The sequence below is a fragment of the Lemur catta genome, chromosome 24 (genome assembly GCF_020740605.2).
Source record: "Lemur catta isolate mLemCat1 chromosome 24, mLemCat1.pri, whole genome shotgun sequence".
Lineage (NCBI taxonomy): Eukaryota > Metazoa > Chordata > Mammalia > Primates > Lemuridae > Lemur > Lemur catta.
The window spans coordinates 8,419,755-8,444,194 of NC_059151.1; the positions used below are offsets into that span (position 1 = coordinate 8,419,755).

A 24,440-nucleotide genomic window follows, 5' to 3' on the forward strand; every position below is an offset into this window, starting at 1 on the left:
AAGCAAATCTCTGAATATTCAGCACTATTCAAATTCTAGGTGATTGACTGTATTGCAAGGTTGATATTTTATGAACAAGCGTTTACTGTGTCCATCAGTTTTCAGTGTGGTCTTTGAACCTTTGGAGAGTCTCTAAGACCATCTCAGGGCATCCACAAGGTCAGAACTATTGCCATAATAGTATTAGGACATTCCTTGCCTTCTTGCTGTATTGATATTTGCACTGCTGGTACAAAAGCAGAGGTAGGTAAGATTGCTGGTGCCTTAGCATGAATCAAAGCCAAGGCTTCAAACTATTCTAGTAGTCACTGTATTCTTAAAATTTTGTAAATTCCTGTTTCACTTAAAGAGTCCTTGATGAAGCAGTAAAAATTACTAATTTTGTTAAAACTCAACTTACGAGTAGATGTCTTTTTAGTGTTTTGTGAAACAAATGTAAAGTGCCTTTTATTTCATATCATACTACAGCAGTCTTCTCAAGGGAAAGCATTTCAGCAATTGCTTTGAGTTACCTGGTTGTTTTTTCACAGAATATGATTTTGCTTGAAAGAATGGCTGACAAACTATGGTTATACAGACTTAGGGATTTGGCAGACATTTCTCAAAATGAACAAATTGATATCAAAGAAACACACAGTATTTATTGCCAGGGATAAATTCTAGTTTTCAAAGGAAAGTTTGAATTTTTGAAAACCTGTGTCCATGACTGTGAGTTTGACAGGACATTTCTGATGAGATCAGTGATGATTTTAACAAATATAATATTTTGATATAATATCATGAAATGTATCAACATTTAGAAGATAGATATGCATTACTCGGCAAACCGGTATTTTCCAAATGACCAAAGCACAGTGTTACAAAATAATGCATGGGTTAAAGGTCCATTAAAAGGCAAAATAGACCAGTGGGTTTTAATGTAACAGAATGCAAAATGTTTTTTCATATCATTTTAGATTCTACATTGTAACTAACCTAAAAAGTTACCACCTGTCTAGTTTGGGTTTAATATCAAAGAAAAATGTCCACTGTAATCTCAAAAGTCTATAAAAATACCCCTCTACAATATACTGCAACAGATTAAATGCAGAAACGGATATGAAAATCCATCTGTCTTCTATTAAACCAGAGATTTTCACAAATGTAGAACCATGCCACTCATCTCAGTAAATTATTTGGGTGGGGGGGTATATCTAGTCATGAAGGTATTTTGGGGGAGCCAGAGATCACTTCCAACCCCTCTTTAGCTCTTATGTGGACTTTCCCGCTGGCTCTAGAAAACAAATTAACATCAGGCAGATTAACAAGAGAAAAGCACACAAACCTTATTAGTTTTTTATGTACATGGGGGTCTTCACAAGAGAGTGAAGTCCAAAAAAGTGGCCAAAGCAAGATGTTTTCCTACTTTTTAGACAGAGGATGATAAAGTTGAGAAGAAATGACAGGACAAAGGGGATCGGGCCCTGGGCAGTAAATTCTTAAGGGAATCACTAAGAGATATTTGAAGGGTATAAAACTAGTGGAAGGAAAGAGTTACTTTGGTCAGTATATTTATTCAGGTCGATGGCAGCCCCCAATTCCTTGTCTCTGGTGATAAGGACTATTTTCTCTCCCAGGTATGGGGAGGGTACCACTTCCAGAGGAATCTAGGGCTTGCTGCCTGCAGGAAGAGACAGGTCATACAGCCCTTTCTGAAATTAGAATTTCTCCAGTGTTTTTAACTCGAAATAATCACCAATTTGGCATATTTTGGGATGGCATGTCATTCATTCCTTCAATATATTTATGTTAATATGTAAAGAGTTTGACTTTTTCATAAATATTTAAACATTTTCTCAGTTTTTACTTAATTTTTAATATGGTAAGTATTATAGATATAACTGACATAAGCAAAAGTTCTTAGGGGGCTTCAATTTTAAGAGTACAAAGGGGTCCTGAGTTTGAAAAATGTATCATAACTTTTCTTTACCCCCCCATATTATACTGACCATTTCTTCTGTTAATCACTTGCTAATCAAGCTGTGAGGATGCCACTTGGTGTTCAGTACAGTATACCTTTTTAATTTGTGTGTTTTGGTGGTATATATTACATATCTGGTAAAAGCTCTTGAGTACATGATGGAGAGTAAGCCAGATTTTCTTCTTTTCCATTTATTCTTTTTCTGTGCTGTTAACTATTAACTGCTGTTAAATATTAAGGGTTAATTTGCAAAATTGGTAGGTCTTCACTGTATATTTTATACTACAATCTCTGTAAAATAATGGGAAAAGCCAGGTGCGGTGGCTCATGCCTGTAATACTGGCAATTTGGGAGGCCTCAAATGGTGGGAGGACCATTTGAGGCCAGGAATTAAAGACCAGCCTGGGCAACATGGTGAAACCCCATCCCTACAAAAAATAAATTTGCCTGCTGTGGTGGCAGGTGCCTGTAGTCCTAGCTGCTGGGGATGCTGAGGCGAGAGGACTGCTTGAACCCCAGAGTTCAAGGCTGCAGTGAGCTATGGTTGTGCCACTGCACTGCAGCCTGGGTAGCAGAGTGAGACCCTATCTCAAAAAATAATAATAATGATACGGGAGAAAATCAAGAAAAGGTGAATATGGAGTCACATTCAGAAATTCTAATTGTCTTAATCCTCACTAATGTTTAAATCCCCAACACTTAGTCATTTAAATGGCTAGTTTTAAAAAGGATTATCCTTTATCTTGAACAAAGAGACTTTTTAAAGAAAATTGGATTATTCAAGTCGGGTTTTTCTGTAGCCTCCCTAAAGTGTCAGAAAGCAGGGTATTATCGTTAAAGTGTTCAACGGATATTCATTAGCTTAGGTCCATTTTTTGATACAGTAAAGATCTGAATTTTTAGTTTTATGTATGATTTGTGGCATATCAGAAATACTTTGTAAAATCAGAGTCCAAAGTACCTTTATACATATGTTGTAGACGTTTGGACTGTAATCTTATTACTTTACATAACTATTAGAATTACTAAGTGTGTTCATATTTATGGCAGTCAACATAGTTCTTCACCCAGCCTGCACTCAACATTTATAAAATTGTTCTTTTGGACAACATGTGATTTCCTTTTCAGTATTGTTGCTAGGACTGAATCTTAGGGGAAAAAAAATGTTTTTGTTTTGGAGACAAAGTCTCCCTATGTTGCCCGTGCTAGAGTGCTGTGGTGTCAGCCTAGCTCACAGCAACCTCAAATTCCTGGGCTCAGTCAGTCCTCCCACCTCAGCCCTCAGTCTCCTGAGTAGCTGGGACTACAGGTGTGCAACCCCCCCCCCCAGGCTAATTCTTTCTTCTAGTTTTAGTGGAGACACGGTCTTGCTCTTGCTCAGGATGGTCTCAGACAAACTCCTGAGCTCAAGCAGTCCTTCCACATCAGCCTCCCAGAGTGCTAGGATTACAGGCATGAGCCATCATGCCTGGCCAGTGTTTGTGTTTCGATGCTGTCCAGTCTGAAATGCTGGGGACCAGAGAGTTTCGGAGTATTTGCGTATACATAATAAGGTATCTTGATAGGACCAAGTCTAAACAAAAAATCCATTTATATTTCACGTTTACCTTATACACATAGCCTGAAGGTAATTTTATACAATATTTTAAATAATTTTGTGCCTGACACAGTTTTGACTGCGTTTTTAGTCAGATGAGGACAGATACGGAATTTTATACTTGTAGTGTCATGTTGGCACTCAGAAAGTTTCAGATTTTGTAGCATCGCAAATTACAGATTAAGGATGTTCAACCTGTATTTACACATTGACTCAATAATAATTGTTATAATTTTGTGACAATTACTGGGGGAGTCTAAGAGTTTTAGAGTGTAACAGTTTAAACTTTTGGGCTTGGATTTCAGATCTGCTGCTTTCTCCTATATGATTTTATTGCCTTTTCTCTTTTAATCTTAGTTTATTAATGAAATGGTGATATAATATGTGTCTCTCAAGGTTATTGTGAGGGTTAAATGTTTATTATACTTAAGGACTGGATAATGACCTCGAAAAGAATGGCAGCCATATTTTTTACCTTTGAACTAAAGATTCATCTGGTCATTGCTTTTTTTTTTTTTTTTTTTTTTTTGAGACAGAGTCCCGCCTTGTTGCCTGGGCTAGAGTGAGTGCCGTGGCATCCACCTAGCTCACAGCAACCTCAAACTCCTGGGCTTAAGCGATCCTACTGCCTCAGCCTCCCGAGTAGCTGGGACTACAGGCATGTGCCACCATGCCCGGCTAATTTTTTCTATATATATTTTAGTTGGCCAGATAATTTCTTTCTATTTTTAGTAGAGACAGGGTCTCGCTCTTGCTCAGGCTGGTCTCGAACTCCTGAGCTCAAACGATCCGCCCACCTCGGCCTCCCAGAGTGCTGGGATTACAGGCTGGTCATTGCTTTTTAAAATTAATTCACTAGACTGATTTTTGCTTTAATATGACTTCCTTAGGCTTGATCTTTTCCTAAAATATATGAGGGGAAATGGTAGTTTTATTGGGAGAAGGGAGAAAAATTTTGGAACTCACCCCTTGGAGGGAAGAAATCCTATTATAATACTTTACTGACCTGTTTTGCACAGATGATGCTGTTTAGTTTTCTAGGACTGCCATAACAAAATACCACATACTGGCTGACATAAGCAACAGAAATTTACTTGTTCACAATTCTGGAGGCTAGAAGCCCAAGATCAAGCATTTTTGGTCTCTTCTTAAAAGCCTTTCTCCTTGGCTTATAAAGTGACCTCTTTCCTGCCTTGTCCTGGCGTAGCCTTTCCTCCTTTTTATAAGGACACCAGCCACATTGGACTAAGAGCCCACCCTATAGGCCTCCTTTTAACTTAATAACTTTGAGAGCCCTATCTCTAAATACAGTCTCAGAATAGGGCCCACCCAGATGACCTCATTTAACCTGAATTACCTCTTTAGAGGCCAGTCTCAAATACATTTTGAGACACTGGTGGTTGGGACTCTAAGGCATGAATAATGGGGAGGGGACACAGTTGAGCCCATGCACCAACAGTTGTGCAAGAGCTAATGTTTATGGGATGCTGGCTATGCGCCAATTACTGAACTAAATGCTTTACATATGTCATCTGATTTTATATGCATATTAGCTCTTGATTATTAGCATCTGTGTTTTACAGATGAGGAGACTGACATTTAGAGAGATTAAGTAACAAAACAAAGAGATAAGATTGGAATCTTTTGGGCTCTGGTGTCCTTGCTCTTAGACAGGAATGGAATACTAGCAAATAAAAACGCAGGGAAAAGGATTCACACATAAAACACAAACCTGTGTCTATTTTGCAGTTTCAACCAGGGTCTTCCTAGTAAGTAAGCTATGAAACAAAATCATTTACTACCAGCCCTGGTTGACTATTAATTTTTTGCTTTAAAACATGGTAGAAATTTTGGGTTTTAGATTGGAAACAATGAGGAAAGTTTGAGATTTTTAGCACGATTGTGCTTTTCAAAGACAAATTTATTTTCAGGTTGCTCAACATGTCTTTCTCCTTTTTATTCTTTTGCAGAAGATTCTAGCGTTCCAGAAACTCCGGATAATGAAAGAAAAGCAAGTATATCATATTTCAAGAATCAAAGAGGAATACAATATATTGATTTGTCTTCTGATAGTGAAGATGTTGTTTCCCCAAATTGCTCCAGTACAGTTCAAGAGAAAAAATTTAACAAGGACACAGTGATTATACTGTAAGCCGCTTAATTAGATTCATTATATTTGCATGTATAATAGATTTTTCCAGAAAAAAGTTGCTTGATTTAAAATATTTTGGTGATTTCCCTCCCCCCCCTTTTTTTTTTTTAACTTTCTTGACCACATCTTGATTATTTTCCCCTAATTTATAGACATGCAGAGGGGTACAGGGTGTGAGCATGTTCATATGTGTGTGTATTTTCAGGATAGCGATTTTCAATGAAAGCAAACGGCATATATTGGTGAGAGCAAATATTTAAATTTTTTAGCCCTCCATACGTAGGGAAATTATTTTAACTAGTACTTTTGATCATGTATAACTGCTTTATGATTTGTTCTTCAGTCTATATTTTCTATGGGCTAGACACTGTTTTATGATTAGGAATATAGCAATGAACAAACCAGCCCCAACTCCCCTCACAGAGCCTATATTCTAGTTGGGTAGAAAGATAATAAACTGAAACATGTAGTATGTCCGAGGATACGTATTACGGGCAAAAGGAAAGGGAGATCATAAGTTCAGGGCCAGGACATGGTTTCCATAGAGCAAGGTCAGAAAAGGGAAGCGGGTAAGAAAGTGAACCATGTCGATGTGGGAATGTTTTCAGAAAGGAAACCTTTCAGCAGAAGGAGGGTGGAGTATGTAGGGAAAATGGTTTTTTTGTTTGTTTTTTAAAATTTATTTATTTATCATGGAGTCTTGATTGGTTAAAAAAAATTATTTATTTATAATGATATTGTTAAATCTATCACTACAGGGCTTTTCCTTGTCTTTCATTCTGTATTTTCTGATAGTAAGAACCCCACCTTCCACCAATAGCAATGTATTTATACTAATTTGCTCAGTCATCCAGTATGCATAAAATAGTTTTATTTTTTTAGTTTTAAATTTTTTATTAGAGACAGGGTCTCACTCTGTTGCCCAAGGTGGAATGCAGTAATATAATCAGAGCTTGCTGCAGCCTCAAACTGTGGGCTTAGGCGACCCTCCTGCTTCAGCCTCCTGAGTAGTAGGGAGTACAGGCATGTGCCACCATGCCCAGCTAATTTTTTTAAATGTTTTTGTAGAGATGGGGTCTTGCTCTATTGCCCAGGCTAGTCTTGAATTTCCAGCTTTAAGCAATCTTCCTTCCTCAGCCTCCCAAAGTGCTGGACTTAACAGGTGTGAGCCACCATGCCCAGCCATAAAATAGTTTTGGAATTGCTATACCCCTACCACTTGACCATTAAGCCCACTAAGTTTTTCCCTTGTCCCTTTAAAAAAATATTTTACTTTCAAATATTTAAAATATTAACAAGGTTCCAAAAATCAAAACTCTACAAAGGATGTACTCAGAAAAGTGTCTATCACTCCCTCAGTCCCTCTCCTATCCCTTCTCCATTCAAATTCTATCTCAGAACGAACCAGTTTGTTTAGTTTCTAGTTACACTTTTTTTCATGTATCTTTTTTCTTCTTGTTTCTTACACAAAGGATAGCACATGGTGTGTCTGTGTGTGTGTAGGTGTGTCTATGTGTGTGTATGCATTTGTTCTTTGTTTTGTCACTTAACATATATATCCTGGGAATCATATCAGTTCCTAGAAATGCTTATTCTTTATTATAACTACATAGTGCTACATTGTGTGAATGTTCTATAGTTTTATTCATTCAGTCCCCATGTATGGGCATTTTGGTTACCAGGATTTCTTAACCTTGACATCATTGACATTTGGGGGCCAATAATTCTTTGTTATGAGGGGCTGTCCTGTACATTGCAGAATGGTTAGTTTAGCATCATCTCCGACCTCTACCCACTACATGCTAGTAGCACCTCCCTGGTCAAGACAATCAAAAATATCTCCAGACATTGACAAACGGCCTCTGGTGGCAAAATTACCCCCATTTTGAGAACCATGGGTGCAGATATTAGTCAGAAACTCTGGCAGTGGATGAAATCTCCGAGGAAGCAGTTATAAACAAGAAGGAACTGAAGGTAAGATCCTAGGTCACTCTAGTAATTTGAGAAGATGAACAGAGGAAGAGGAGCCTGTTAAAGAGATTAAGAAGGACCGGCTGAGAGGTAAAAGGAAAATCAGAAGGAATGTTGCAGAACCCATGGGGTTGGGGGTAGGGTAGATTTCAAGGGTAGATTTGTCAACAATCTATGGGACCATAGAGGAAAACTTAAATTAGCAATGAAAAGGTTTTATCACGTTCAGCAGTGTAAAGGACATTATTGTCCTTACTTAGAGCAGTTTCACTGAGTGATGGTGTAAAAGATGTAAAAACAGTGTTTGAGAACTACATAGGAAATGAAGTAGAGAATCAGTCTAAAATTTGTGAAATAGAGGAGAGTTTGCTTTTTCTTGGTGCCGTGTCCACAGTGCCTGAAACCCCTGACACACATTGAATTAAGTCATGAGTGTCACCTTGAGTACATTGTAGGCTTGGAAGGAAGAGCTTATGGAGAGAGAAAAAATTCAGGAGATAGCAGATAGTTAAAGCAGAGTCCTGTAAAGTAGAAAGGGCTAGAATCCCTTAGCACTGAGAGGGGAAATTTGTCTTTTTGTCTTCTTTTTTTTTTTGGAGATAAGTTTCACTCTATAGCCCAGGTTAGAATACAGTGGGGTGATCATAGCTCACTGCAACCTCAAACTCCTGGACTCCAGTGATCATCCCATCTCAGCCTCCTGAGCAGGCATGCACCACCATGCCCAGCTAATTTTTAATTTTTTTTTTTTTTTTTTTTAGAAATGGGGTCTTGCTATGTTGCCCAGGTTGGTCTTGAATGCCTAGACTCAAGCAGTCCTCTGGCCTGGGCCTTCCAAAGTGGTGGGATTACAGGCCTGAGCCACTGTACCTGGCTTACACTTTTATTTTTCTTTTAGATTTTAACTTACTAAAGAGATCGTTTTTTCTTAGAGAAAATAGATTTTTCCGTTTCTTCCTTATGTTATTTATTCCTCTATTGTCTGTATTTCCTGTAAACTGGGAGTTAAATCCAAGCCATGATAAGGTGTGTGGTAAGTATGAATATTTTTTACATCAAGAGGCACATGAATTTGTCTCATTATGAATCATAATGAGTCTTACCACTAGGGAAAGGTTGTGACAGCCAGAAGAGTGAAAATCTTTGAAAATCGGTATCTAGGGCAGGAACTGTAAAAGGATTCCAACTCAAATGCTTTCATTTTCCTGAAGGAAAAAGTTCCTTCAAAGAAGGACTAAAGGACTTTGAACTAAGAGGTAAAGTCAAGTAGGGAACAGGGAACACAGTGAGACAGAATGGGAATTTCGAATTGAGTACATCAGTAATGAGAAGTCTGGATATAATAATATAAAGAAGACACATGTAATTGCCTTCGAGTATTTGTAGGACAGGCGTAGTGATAATGGAGATTTGTTTACCTTGTTGCTTTAGAGCAGTCTCTCGGAACAAAGTTGAAGAAGTCAATCTCGAAGCTTGTTAAAATACATTTTCTCCCAGGCCTTGGGAATTTGCTTTTAAATGTTCTAAGTGAATCTTAGGCATCACCAGTGCCGTAAAGGATACAATAGAGCTAACATGAGTAGAGAAATTACCAAAATGAATATTCTGGATATGTGTCTAAGACAGCTGTCCAAAAATAGAAGCTGCGTAGCAAAGTCTGTGTGTGCTGACAGTAGGAATCCACTGAAGTATTTCCTCACCTTTTTCCCTCTGATCTTTGTAACTTCTATTCATTTGTTATTCTAGTGCTGATTTCCACAATGCCTACTATGTTAGAAACCGAAATTTCAGCATGAGATTTTTGTGTTTGGAGTTTAAATGGGCAAAATTAGACTCCAAATATCTTGTTATATAGGATAAACATACAAAATGAAATAGAACAGGAATAAAGTTAGTTGTTGGAGTATAAACCCTCATATGAAGTAAACGTTCCCTTTTCTACTGCTGTGCTAACCTGACCATACTTGAACTTAGGTGAAATAAATGCTCCCCCTTTTCTGAGGAAATGTATTGTTTCTGGCAGATTCTTATATTGAGTTGGGACCATTTCAATTTTAACACTTAGATCCTGATCACCTGGGTAGGCTGCGAAACTTCTTTTATCTTTGTGTTACTGTAATTTCTCAGGAGTAGCATGACAACATCACCTGATGTGCAGAGCGCTGGCAAAAGAAGATTAGGAAAGAGAAAGTGGGCATGCAGTGGGCATGTGTGTGTGTCTTAACAAAATAAATGCCAGGTAGTTCCCTTTCTTGTTTTCCATCCCTGCCCAGATTTTATGCTGACTTTGGTAATATAGATTTATATACATGACTATACTAAAATTTAAAAAGTTCTTTTACTCTTTGGCAAGTATAGATTGCATTTACTGTTGAACTTTCGATGTGCTTATGTCTCACATATATTTATGTAGTCAGTATAATGAAATAATATCAGCAATACACTAAAAGTGTTTTTTCCTCTCTGAAAATATTTTTAGTTCTGAGCTATCTGAAGATGAAGAGTCCCAAGGCCTTCCAACCATGGCACATAGAAATAATGATATTTCAGAAGTGGAAGACCTTTCGGAATTGGAGGATCTTAAAGATGCTAAACTTCAGACTTTGAAGGAACTTTTTCCGCAAAGAAGTGACAGTGATTTACTTAAGGTTATACCCTTTTATAGTAATTGGTTGTTGTAGCTGTAATGGTGATAAAAATCTCTCCTCTATCAAGTGATACAAATAGTGGTGAATAGTCATTTTTCTAAAATTATCCTATGCTTGAAGATTATTATTTTATGTAATAATAAAGGTAAATGGCAGAAATTTACTTGTTGAGAGTCTTAACTCATTAATAGGTGAGATTATTCAGCTGTAAATAATAATTTAAACCTTAATAGCCCACATAGATTGTGAGTTGTTTGGTGCTTGAGTGGCTCTAAAATGGGGAACCTCCCCATAGTCTGGACACCACCCCCGTCCTTCCCCAACCCCCACCCTCATGACGAGGGTTACTATTGTCATTTAGTGCCCTGGAGCCAGTGACGCTAAACACCCTGCAGTTCTGAGGACAGTCCTGCATAACAAAGGACTGTCCTGCTAATAGCATCCTTACTGAGAAATATTGATTTATAGTAACTACAGAAAGAAATAAGTGGCTGTAGTTGGACTGTAAAATTTGTTCTGTGATGAGTATGTCTTATTGTAAGAGCAAACAAAAATTGAGCATTCAATTAAGTTTTATATAGAGAATAAATCTCTGAGGATTAGTGAACAGTTTATCCTTAGTTCTGCCACTTATTAGTTGAGTAAACCATTTAATTGCAGATGCTTAGTTTTTTCATCTTTGTATCATCACCACCACCAGTTCTCCTTCCCACAACTTTGAGACTAAGGAGTTACCATATCTCTGCAGTCTAGGCAGGTAACTTGGAAGTGGTGGACCCTGGCATATTATAGAGTACATGGTCTTTCTAAAAGGGGTAGCTGCTATCTAGCTCCAGCAGGATATGGCCAGGGGAGCTGTCAGTAATAGCCCATTGTTACTAGATATTTAGATTTTTCAAGTAGTCTAAAGGCTGGATTTTTACTTAGTGTTGGTCACCAATTTTAACAACTTTATTGAATTCATATGCCTAAAGATAACCCATTCAGTGTACAATTTAGTAATAGTATATTTGCAAAGTGTGCAATTATCACCGTAATCTAATTTTAGAACATTTTTAACCATCTCTTATATACCCATTAGCAGTCACTCCCCAATTTCTTCCCTCTCTTCCCCCCTCTTAGACAACCACTAATCTGCTCTTTTTAATCTGATCTTTATAGATTTGCCTATTCTGGACATTTCATATAAATGGGATCATATAATATATGGTATTTTGTGACTCACTTTTTTTACTTAATGGAAAATTTTGAGGTTTATCCTGTTGTGGCACGTAATTTGTTCCTTTTAATGCTAACTAATTTAAAGAAAGAAAAAAACAAAAATATTCTTCAAGCCAAATAAAAAATATCTGTGAACCATAGATGGTCCTGTGCCTGCCAGTTGGGACTCTCTAAGTGTAGATTAAGTTAATTCTCTTGTTCTATGTTATTTTTAACATAATCTACTGGATTTCTCCCCCCCTCCCCCGAAATCATTTTGATACCTTCTTATTATTAGCTAAATGAAACTTCAGTGATATCTTGAGTCTGCATTTTCCCTGTAGTTCAAAGGGAAAAGTTCTTGTAGTTCAAAGGGATTTTTTTTCTTGTAGAAGTATCTTTCTCTAATTTTATAATTTTAGTGGAAAAATAAGATTGACATGCACGATTTCTCTGAATGTGTCATTAATAAGTGTCTGAAATTGTGGGAATTTAGTGTATCGCTCTTGAAGTTATCAGTGTTTCAAGCGATCCCTTCATTTCAAGTGATTTAAAGGTGATGTTTATAAATTACTCAACTAAAGGCTTTAGACCCATGAAAAGGATTCAAGAAGTTGTGAAATATAAGCTTAGTCCAGGCTTGATAAGAATATCCTTTGGCTATTTTGAAAATAAAGAGGGGCTTATAGGATATCTCAGGATCCAAGATTAGGAGAAGCTAGTATGGAGGAGAGCACTCTCATCGTTGATTTGAGACTATTTGATTTAATACAAAAATAGCTTATTGTTAAAAAGTAAGATCTTTTTAAAACAAGTAACTCATTTGAAATATGGTAATCTGTAACAAGAAAAATATTGGATTTTAATTTCTTCTAAAATCTAAAATTACTGAACAGTACAAAAATAGTATGTATATGTTCTTGAAAAAATTCGGGCCATTCAGAAATAGAGTAAAAATCAAAAGCCCTTCATCTTGTTCATCTTAAAAAGTATTAGATTTTAAAAAAAAAGAGAATTGTGCGTTTTCCCCCAGAAATAATGGAATGTAAATAAGCATGTGCCAGTCTCCCCTCTCTCTCTCTCTCTCTCTCTCTCTCTCTCTCTCTCTTTCTTTCTTTCTTTCTCTCTTGCACACACACACACTCAGTGTCTAGACACATAATTAGGAAGTTTTTAAGGCTTCGATGTAAAGCCTTGTAATTAAAATAACACTGGAATATATTATATATAGGTGATTATGCTTTAATTTTCCTTTAAACATTAATCTTTTCTCCTTCTGTTAGTTGATCGAGTCAACAAGCACTATGGACGGAGCAATTGCCGCTGCCTTGCTGATGTTTGGTGATGCAGGTATGCCGAACTTAGCTTTAAGCCATGTTGATGTATTCTCATTAATAATGTTCTACAATTTACCAATCACCTTTATGAATCTTATAAGAACCTATTAGGTATTAATAGCTTCAGTTTTTTTAGATGAAGAAATTGAAGCTTAAGAAGGCTAAGTAACTTACCTGAGCTATTTGGGAATCAAATTTCTAGGTTGATATTTCCCCCGCCTGCAAAAAAAGGGAAGGAGAATTTTCTCACTGATAATTTTGCTGCTTTTCTACAGATCAAATTTGATAACAGTGAAATTTCAGAAGGTGTTATTTTCTTTCTTTCTTAAGTATGCTAGTATGCTTTCTTCTATTCATTTTTCTTCCATCCCTGTGATTTCCTGAAGATTAAATATTCTTTCTAATTGCATTTTGGTTTTATTTACAGGTCTACAAATCTGAATCAGTAGGAACATAATGTCTTGTGGAAAATCTTGGATAATCAGCATTCCTTGATTTAATAAATATTTAAGCTATGTTTCAATCTTGGTATATAAAATAAATGCATTTGAAGGAGCTTCCAATAGAAAAGCCTCTCCAATTTTTTAGTAAATGCTATCTCAATTTTTTTAAATTTGCACATACCAAAAAAATCACCTATAATCCTACTAAAAAAGTATTTAAACTAATGAAAGCATACTCACGCTCTGTTAACCACTCTTAAATTTGTTTTGTGTCATTCTCAACTTTTTCCTTTGTTTATGTATACCAGGATACAACACACACGTATGTTAGGTTACAAAATGTAAAATGTTGACTTGCATTTTTGAAAAAATCATTTAATGATTTATCATAATTAGCTCATCAGTACAATAAAATTTATCTCATTTAAAAAAATGACTATCACATTCCTCTGAGACTACCCGTAGGATTAGTTTATTAACTATTTCCCTGCTAATTAGCATTTATGTTTTCATTATTTCATTTTTATAATGCTAAATTAAATATTCTTATACATAAATCTTTGTTATTTCTGTAGGCTAAATTTCAAACTATGATACTAAACCAAAAGGATTTGCATGTTTTAAATTTTCATATGTACTTCCATGTACTTTTGTTAAAGGTTATACCAGTTTATTGAGTGAATGCCTATTTTCCTAAGTGGATTTTTCTACTTTTTAAATTTTTTTGAAACTTAAAATATATGCAAAAATCAAAAATAATATAATGTGTTCCCATGGGCTTGTCATCCCTCTTCAATAATTACCTCATTCTTCTCCCACTCAGTAGATCAGATTGGAGTGGATTTTAAACATGATTTTTTTTCATCCATATGAAATATTTTAAATCTTTAATTTCCTCCAGTTTGTGCAAGGGGACAGTATTGTGTGAGTGCTGTCTACACAGAATGTCAAGGTTCTTTTTTGTCTTACCTTACTAGCTGTGTGACCTGGGGCAGTATTGCCTAACTGTCCTGTGTCTCTGTTTCCTTAGCAGTAAAATAGTGCCAAACTTGCAGGTTGTTGTGAAGCAAAACTGATAAAGTTAATGTACGTGTATTACTGTGGTGCCTGGTACTTAGTACGTAGTAAATGTTAGCTCTCTGTTCATAAGGGCCATCTGATGACAGAAAACGTTACAAGAGAAGGTTGACCGTGTCTTCTTTACTGCATCCCTAGTGCTTATTGTAAAAGCTCCTGAAGAATGACAGGCTCAATGAACATTCGTTAGGTTGCCAAATAGCTTGGCAAATTTTATATATTCTTTCTTGCTCTCATAATATCTCAATATTCCATAATCTTTACATTGAAAATTGGTTGTAGAATAACGTTGCTTCATGTAATGTCTAATCTTTTTTTCCCCTTGAGCAATTCATATTACTCAACTTACTCATTAATGTAACAAATGTATTCTGCTCCTCCTAGTAGGTAGCAGATGCTGTTTTAGGTACTGAAGTTACGTAAGGAAACAGTGGACCTAATCTCTGCCTCATGGAGTTTACAATTTCCATTAAATTAAAACTTCAGCTGAGTTTTTTTTTTTCCTTCTCATTCATTCTAGCACTGTGCTTCATATTATTTCATTTTTTAAAAATGTTAAGTGGCAAATTACAAGGGAATAAGACATCCGTGTTTTCTTGTTTTTGTAAGTAAACTTCCACGCTGCATCTTGGAATGGACAGGACAGTCATATCAGACATCTTCATCTTTAGTATAGTACGTTTTGAGGTAATGTATAGAATGACAGCTTTGTCTGACCTTGAGGATAAGATTAATTTTCAGTATACCGTGTCATTAAGAAACTATTTTTGACATCTTAGGACAATTTTTAACAAAAGGCGTTTATATATACCTGTGAGTGATCTTGAACAGGTCACAAATTATGGCACTGCACGTTGGTTTTAACACAAATTGTAGTCTCTTATAGATAATATCACCCATCATATTAAATAGAGTATTTTTATACAGTACGTTTTGAAAGTTTTCATTTATGAATACTAAATTACAAAAATCTAAAGTTTTTGCCTTACTTTAGAGGTTAAAAGTATGAATTTGTTGATGTTGTCGGGAGTAGCCTGTTCATTTGTTTCCTTTTTTTAGGATGTTTAGGTGACATGACAAAATTATCTAGTTTGAAGTTTTTTTCCAAACATCAAATATTACTAAAGGTGCTCACTTACCCCAAACAAATATATTGGCAATGGTGAAGTGGTTGTATTTCCCCCCTTTTGAGAGTAGATGCTAGAAATTAGTTGGTATATGCAAAATGCACATTTATGTTAAGAAGTGAATAAGAAAAAGTCATTTACATATTTGTAGCAACACGATTACTATACTTTAAAATGTTAATGGTATTCAGTTTTATTTTGTAATAGCCATGTTATAAATTTTTAAGCTGACAACTTAAAAGCTGTCACATACGTATTTGAATATTGTATTTCTAGAAATTTTATTTCTAAATGCACATTAGGGTTCTGATACAACTAATGCTGAAATCTTAAACTTTTGTAGCTTTACCAAATATTTTCACATTAGCACAGCAGTTATATCTGAGAAATTTGCTCTCTAAAAGTACAAGTGTTTAAGAAATAGATAAATGTGTACAAAATATCTACGAAGTATAAATAAATAGCATGGCTCTTAAGATCATGTTGGTAGCCTGAGTTTGTTTTTCTTTCAGTCATGACAGAATATGCAGATTTCCTGTTACTGCTATGCTCTGTGTTATACTTTTTTGTTTTTAGGTTAAAAGCATTCATTGCTTAAGCTGTCTATATCACAGTTTCTCTTCATTTGTAAAATAAAAATGTTATCTACTTTTAAGATAGTTTACAAAAGGTCTTGTGCAAAGCCTGGTACATAGTAGACACTCAAGAATTATTGGTGTCTTTAAATGGTATTCAGATAACTCTCACTTGATAGAGCTTCTTTTTTTCACTGCTGAGCACTCAGCCACTTGGGAGAACCCCTGTTACTCTGTAGAATTACTTGTCAATTTAGTGATGCATATTTTTAGCACTAAACAATAATATGGTTTACGAATACAGTATTACAGTGATTTCTACTTTTAAAAGACTGCAAGGAATGTTCACTTTTTCTTCGATTCCGTCATAATTTAGAAGAAGGAACATCGGGCCTATGTCAAGGGAACTGTCTAGTATTCATTATAATACATTTTTGCCTTTGTTTAACATTAAATTGATTCTTAGTATTTCTGTTCAAAGTTTGAGTGTGCTGCTTTGCTTTAAAAGGTGGTGGGCCCCGGAAAAGAAAATTATCTTCTTCTTCAGAGCCATATGAGGAAGATGAATTTAATGATGATCTATCTATGAAAAAGACAAGACTGGATCATGTAAGTAACATTTGAATTGCATTATCAAAATTGGTCGCTTAAGCACAGGATATGTTTGTAGATATCAAAGCTGAAAATCCACATAAATGAATTCTTTTCTTTCACAACTAAGTCTGGCAAATTATGTTTGCATTTAATTTGTGACTGTTTCTGCTTTCTTTTAAATAATAACTTATCCAATATTATGGCTGCTTAAGCACAGAATATTTTGAGTCTGTAGATATCAAACCTGAAATTTTTTTTTTTTTGGGGGGGACAGAGTGTCGCTTTGTTGCCCTGGCTAGAGTGAGTGCCGTGGCGTCAGCCTAGCTCACAGCAACCTCAAACTCCCGGGCTTAAGCGATCCTCCTGCCTCAGCCTCCCGAGTAGCTGAGACTACAGGCATGCACCACCATGCCCAGCTAATTTTTTCTATATGTATATTTTTTAGTTGGCCAGATAATTTATTTCCATTTTTAATAGAGACAGGGTCTCGCTCAGGCTGGTCTCGAACTCCTGACCTCGAGCAATCCACCCGCCTCGGCCTCCCAGAGGGCTAGGATTACAGGCGTGAGCCACCGCACCCAGCCTCATTCTTTTTTGTGGCTGAATAATATTCCATTTTATGTATATGCCACAATTTGTCTGTTTGTCCATTGATAGGCATTTAATATGTTAAAAAATGAACTACTGAAGTTTAGGAAATGTGTAGTAGAAAAACACTGATCTAGAGTTAGACAGCTGTTTTTATTCCCACCTCAGCTGGTTATTGTCCATCTGTGACCTTTAAAATGCTGTTCTTAGAGTTTCAGCGTCCTAAACTGTAAAGTGAAAATGGCAGTATAAATTTCTGAGAGTTTTGAAATGCTTTCTCCGAATATTAGTGTTTTATTATTCCCCTGCTCAAAATCCTGTTGCTTCTGAAAAAAGACTAACCTTAGGCCCTATGCAATATTGGCTGTGGTTTAATTCTTCAACCTCTGTGTTCTCTGTGCCCACGTGGACCACTTAACTGTTACAAAACACATGCAGTTTTCTTCTTCCTATTGCAAATATCCATAGTATTTTATCGGTCTCTGTGTTAGGGAACTTCATCTTATTCCTGTGTGCTGGAGAGGTGTCAATCACGATTAGGTATTTCTACTTTAGGCATTGAAAGAGAAAAATAGCAGTTCAGTTGTTGGATGATAAAGGAAGTGGAATAGAAAGAAGACTGTTTTTCTGTGTCTTATTTGTATGGCATGTGGTACAGTTTTAATCAAAGTAGACAAATGCTTTTTGATTGACTAGAATGCAAGATTTTTCCTATCCACGAAAATCAGGAATCTTTTCTTTTTGCTTAAATGTAGAATTTAACCAGTTTCTTCAAGTAGAAAGGTTAGACTGTGTATATGTGTAGCCACGGCTCCCAGATTAATCTGTTTCGTTTATATATTAAATATTATTTAGTTCCACTGACGTTCGTTTTGTCATTGTATCATTTATATGCTGTGACTGAGCAGTTAATATTTTAAGCCATTTCATGAATCAAGACTGAAATAAAAGTAAACTTCCCTCTCGGAATTTGAAATTTATAGGTAGGTAGATAATTGTGAGCATAGATGAGATATTTGTGTCAGTTTTTTAATTAGCTGTTATCTTGGTGAAGACTAATATACATGAATTATATTGAGTTAATTCGAGGGACATTCTAGTTTTTTTTAGCAGATTTATCTCATTTTGAGTACCATGTGACTAAACTTTGAATTATTGGTTATGTAATCAGAGTCTTTCAGTGATCTTAAATCAGCAATATTTTTTATCCTTAAAGACATAAATTTTTAGGCTGGATGAGGTGGCTCACACCTGCAGTCCTAGCACTCTGGGAGGCTAAGGCAGGCGGGTTGCTTGAGGTCAGGAGTTCAACACCAGCCTGAGCAAGAGCAAGATCCCATCTCTACTAAAAATAGAAAAATTAGCCGGGCATGGTGGCACATGCCTGTAGTCCCAGCTACTTGGGAGGCTGAGGCAGGAGGATTGCTTGAGCCCAGGAGTTTGAGGTTGCTGTGAGCTAAGCTGACACCTAGCCTGGGCAACAGAGCAAGACTCTGTCTCAAAAAAAATAAAAATAAAAAGGCATAAGTTTTTCAATGTTGACGTGAACAAAAAGAAACGTTTTGGATTCTTCTGATCAATTGTGATAATTTTCAAATCAAGTCAAAACACAGATGTCATTGTCTTAAGATCATTGTTATTGATGATCTCTTAAATTGGTTCTTTTTTTTTTTTTTCCCGTTAGGGAGAAGAATCAAATGAGTCTGAAGAATCTAGCAGTAATTGGGAAAAGCAAGAAAGTATTGTATTGAAATTGCAAAAGGAATTTCCCAATTTTGATAAACAGGTGAGTAGTTGTGTATGGAAATTTCATCGGTACATACTAAATGTTTGTATTACAAAATAGTGTTTGGGTTCGACCATGTAAAAATGTAGGGTAAGTTTTTCATTTTTCTAATTAAATGTTCTCCTTTTATCAATGTTGTAAAGTATTTTTATATTGCATGTTAATTCTTTACACTGTTTATTTACCTTGTCTACTAATTATAGTATCAGTGTTACAATCACAACAAACATAACCATAATACAAATTGTGAGTTCATTTATAAAATGTAAATTAGAAAGCCACCTGTAACCCTGCCCTCTATCAAGTAATTGGTTAATTTTTTTTCATGTTCTCATCCTTGAAATTGTTATAAGAATTTTAAAGTGTAATACTGTATTTCAGTGTCATGATACTTCATAAGCTTTGTTCTACTTCCCAGGTAGTAAGAATACTTTCAGAGTCATTAAAGACCCATGCCAGGCATGCTAGTGATAAAAGGGCCTCTGTTTAATCCTGTGATCATATATAGAATCTCATTATTTGTTTAACATTTAGAATACATTTATACTTGCATTGATTTATTTCAGTATATGTTCAGATAGTACATCTGCTGAATTCTGATGAGCTGAATGCAAAATCTTGTTGCCATACTGGTTCTTTATGTATGTTGAAACTACATGTTTTAAAGTCGGCAGTTTTTAAAAGCCTAATTGGATGTTGAAATTTCATTTTTAATTGACTAAACATTTCTTGATCCTCGAGTCTAGAGCCCTTCATAGGGAGAGTTAGGAATGCTAAAAAATTCAAGCTTCCTTCCCTTTGAAGACTATTGTGTATTTGCAGAGGTGAAATTACACAGAAAGCATTTGTAAAGCAACATCAAAAGAAGTGTAAAATAATCAGATATGACTATTCTGTGTTTTCAGGTGGTTAACTCATTTTTAAGAGAGCATAAAAGTTTTATTTTCTACAAATTGCTAATTTGAGATTTTAAAAAAAAGATCAATGACTTATTTCTAGGAACTAAGAGATGTACTCAAGGAACATGAATGGATGTACACAGAAGCTTTAGAATCTCTAAAAGTGTTTGCAGAAGACCAAGGTAATTATTTATTCTGTGTCATAGAAAATACATGCTTCCCTTGATAATCCTGTATTTTAGTATATAAAAAAATAGTAAATCTCAATCAATGGAGGTTTAAGAAAAAAAATAGTAAACCTATTAGCTGTTAATCAGAGGATGAGATTGAAAAAGATGTTAGAAGTAATGATGTAAAAAAAAATTTTAAATGACCAATTTCTAAGTGTTTTGCATTGTTCTTTATGATAGTATAAAACAAAGTGATAAATAAGTATCTTTTTCTATTTAGCCAATCTTTCTTCCTGATAATTAAGGCTACTTTTTTTTGAGACAGGATCTCCTCTGTCAACCGGGCTGGAGTGCAGTGTACAATCATAGCTCACTGTAACCTCAAACTTCTGGGCTCAAGCGATCTTCCTGCCTCAGCTTCCCAAGTAGCTAAGACTACAGGACACCCAGCTAATTTTTTTTGTTTTTGTTTTTGTTTTAGAGATGGAGTCTCGCTGTGTTGCCAAGGCTAGTCTCGAACTCCTGGCTTCAAGCGATCTTTCTGCCTCTGCCTCCCAAAGTGCTGGGATTATAGGTGTGAGCCACCACACTCAGCCAGTTAAGGCTACTTTTAAACTGCCATTTTTTATTGAGTGTAAAAGAAACTTTTACATTTTAACAACTCTCAGGATGGATCTTGTGATTGGTGGTATATTATAATCACTGTAATGTAGATGTTTTAGCCTACGCTGGTATGAATATCAAAAGCACTAGCATCAAAGACTTAAGGGTATCACAGGCATGGAAGGAACGCTCAGAACCCATTGTGGAACACTGTGAACTCTAGGAACCAAGTGGTAGAGGAGAGGTGGTGAGGCAGAGTTGAATTACATGTTTGGTAACATACCTAAGCAAGAATCAAGTAAACTAGCTCATCATAATTGCAAAGCCAGCTATAAAAGCCCAGCACAGTGGCTGTAGGGTGTTTTGAGGTTTTTTTTAAAATGCATTCTTAATGAATTCTTTTAAGAAATGCCATACTACCGATATTCTTGGTAGCACAGAGAATAATATTTTGTGGAAAGAAGGAAGCCACCAATTCAGAGTCAAAAAAGATGAGGTCAGATTAGCCAGATTATCAATGTGAAAAAATTTGAGGAATACCATTTATTTTGCTTCTTTTTTTGTATATGCACAAGAATGAATGCCTGATAATCTGTAAGTCTGAAAGCTCTTTGAATAAGTAAAAAAGTAAACACTTTAAATAAAATATTGTATTATAGATTAATTGGTGCATATTTTCTTACTGGTACATAATAAAATAACTACCTTCATTCACAGACATCTTAGGATTCCATGAAATATGATAGTCAGTGATAAAGTAGTGGTGCTTTTTGATAATATTATATTTGAATAATTTTTTAAGTAATGATGAACTGAGAATAATGGAGATAGTGATGGAAAATATAATTATAATATGGATAGTTGAAACATAGACACTTTTATTAGTTTCATAGTAGCATGAGCATTGTTTTGCTCTCTCCATTAGTGTTGGCATAGCAGGTGGGGCTGCTCAGTAGCATCTGGGACATCTTATGGATATGCAGGTGCCGTTTATATTCTCAAGATCTTTAATAGAAAATGGAAATTTATATTTATTTTAAAGAACAGGCTATCACTTGCTTTTGAAACTAATTATTTTAACTTGTATAACTTCAAATTCTAAGTGTTATCAAGATTTGACAATAAATTACGGTTGAATTCTTCTGTATTCAAAAAGAACAATAGACGTTTAAGTATGTTTTTATTTGAAGTCTTATATCTTTATATTTAATTTATATATTTTTAATTTAGCTACTGATTTTGTCTTTCTTTGTACACAGATATGCAATATGCGTCACAAAGTGAAGTCCCTAATGGAAAGGAAGTTTCTTCAAGGAGTCAAAATGATCCTAAAAATGCAGCTAAAACAAAACTAAAACAGAAATTTTCCATGAAACCACAAAATGGTTTTAACAAGAAACGTAAAAAAAATTTATTTAACCCGAAGAGAGTCATTGAAGACTCTGAGTATGATTCAGGTTCTGAGGCCGGTAGCTCACTAGATGAGGACTATAGTAGTGGGGAAGAAGTGATGGAGGATGGCTATAAAGGTAAAATTCTTCACTTCCTTCAAGATGCTTCAATTGGTGAACTTACTTTGATTCCTCAGTGTTCTCAGAAAAAGGCTCAGAAGATAACAGAACTCCGGCCCTTTAATTGTTGGGAAACTCTGGTAAGGCTACATTCTTTTTTCTCCCCCTGTGTATGTGTGTGTGTTTGTTTAATTCACAGTACCGGTTATAGTCAAGTTGTCTTCAGCCCAGGGAAGCATAGATGGGTGGCCTTATCCTGTGTAGAGTCAAACATTACTTTCATTGTAAGCCAATAGTATTTCAAATAGTGTCATATGACCTAATTTTGAATGAATTAAGGGGTGATTTTCCTGAAAAAACCCAAGCTGATTGGCTGGGAATACTGTCACTCATTCTTTTGCATAGAAACTTGGTTCATTTCACTGCAGAAGAAGAAATTAGAGCTTACATTTAGGAAGGAGTTGTTTGCTAGCCTGTTCTGCTCTGTTACTGCTGAGACACCATGCAGAAAGCAAGAATGTGGCAGAAATTTTACTACAACCACTTGAAGAGCAGTAGCAACGTCCAGGGGAGCTCCATGATTCAAAATGCCAGCCTAAGTGTTTTATGCTTCACCACAGAAGAAGCAATTGTTTATTTTCTTTTTTTCTTCTAAAAGTGACAGCTCAATCTCTAACATGTTTTTCTTGGTTAAACAACGCGGCCATTTTATGGAGTGTAGCAGGCTGCAGCGTTTTTAATTGGAAAGATAGAAAAGTTTCTGGAAGCCTAGAATTCAAGCGTTAGGTGAAGGGAAAGCCTAAGCACTGGTAAGTACACTCTGCATGATCGTTTTCTGGAATTTGATGCTCTGTAAACCAGTCTTATCCAAAATAACTGCGTTTTGAGTTTTATAAATGTCAAGTCATCAAATCCTATTCATACAGAGGATGTAAGAACTCTTTTAAATTTTGCTTTGACTCTTGTGGGAATGTGAGCTTTTAAAGCGTGAATTGTATATAGGCCCTGCTGCAATATGGATGATTTTTTACAGCTTAAGAAGATGAAGTGACTCTTGATGCTTTATAAAACTTTTTGGGAAGTTTTATTCCCTAAATTAGGAAACAGAGTTGCTTTGGTGATTAATTATATACTTGTGACAAATCTAAATGAACATAAGTGCCCTTGGTGAGTGTCTTGAACTCACCCTGAACAATGGTTGTAAAAAGCAATTTTTAAAAATTAAAATATTTGAAAAATACAGAAGCAACATTACTAGTCTTTTGTAGCTTTAAAAAAAAAAAACAAAACTATTCGTTTTGCCTGAAGCCTTTGCTTTTCCAGAGAACATCTGTCAAAGCAGGCCCTTTCAAAACTTGTTTGGCTTTGCATGAGTGATTTATTTGTTGAAGTATTTGCTGAAGGGCTTTCTTGTTCTTCTTTTCTTCCTTTTCTTCTTTCTTTTAATCTTTAATGGTCTCCTATGTTATTGCAGAGTTGGGTTGCTCAGGCTTGTTGGGATTCTAATTTATTTAATAAGGAATGCAATTATCTGCACTAGTTTGTTTAGTCACTGTAACTACTTGCCCAAATATCTTACAGTAAAAGTAAGTTATACAGTTTTACCAGAGATATATGTGCCAGATGTTTTTAAAAAGACTCAGCAACTTAACATGTAGAAAGCCTATTTCTGCTACTAATTAATCGGCATAGTTTAAATTAGTCTTGACATGAATTTAGAGATTGTGCATTACTTATTTAAACCTCTTAACATCTTGCCCCTTTCTAAAAGTTGAACGTAAAGACTATATTGTTTGTTCTAACCATCCATCCAAATATTGAGTATTTTATGTAACAGTTAAAAAAGTACCTTAAAAGTAGAGCACATTCTACTTGAGTCCAATGAATACAGTGATTTGCTCTGCTGCAGGAAAGGAGGAAAGGAGTTTTTGCAAATTAATAGCTGAAATTAGCAAGTAAATGTATATAAGCTTTCAATTTTAATTTGCTTAGAACTTTTAGCTTCTCCTTTAAAAAACTTTAAAATTTTGAGTATGACTCGTTTACAGAGCAATTTAATATCTTGATAAAATCATCAAAGGTAAAGTCAGTATTATGCACGTTTTGATAAAAAACTATATGATTAGCTCCTTCCCTATTAATCGGTGAGGTTTGATAATGTACCTCTAAACAACTTCAAAAAGAAACAAGTGGGGAAAAAAA

The 24,440-nt window shown here is 35.4% G+C and overlaps 1 protein-coding gene across 2 annotated transcripts in view; it reads left to right on the plus strand.

Moving 5' to 3' along the window:
- The window catches only part of SMARCAD1 (SWI/SNF-related, matrix-associated actin-dependent regulator of chromatin, subfamily a, containing DEAD/H box 1), a 62,828-nt gene that overhangs the window by 10,634 nt on the left and 27,754 nt on the right, over positions 1–24,440 (plus strand). Inside the window, exons 3-9 of one of the 2 annotated variants that reach the window (XM_045536715.1) lie at positions 5,528–5,705; positions 10,160–10,328; positions 12,812–12,878; positions 16,596–16,696; positions 18,954–19,055; positions 20,055–20,136; positions 21,987–22,378. In XM_045536715.1, the coding sequence (XP_045392671.1) occupies positions 5,528–5,705; positions 10,160–10,328; positions 12,812–12,878; positions 16,596–16,696; positions 18,954–19,055; positions 20,055–20,136; positions 21,987–22,378 (1,091 nt within the window). Of the gene's footprint in view, positions 1–5,527; positions 5,706–10,159; positions 10,329–12,811; positions 12,879–16,595; positions 16,697–18,953; positions 19,056–20,054; positions 20,137–20,684; positions 20,699–21,986; positions 22,379–24,440 lie in introns of those variants that run through there. The other variant, XM_045536716.1, reaches the window with a different exon arrangement.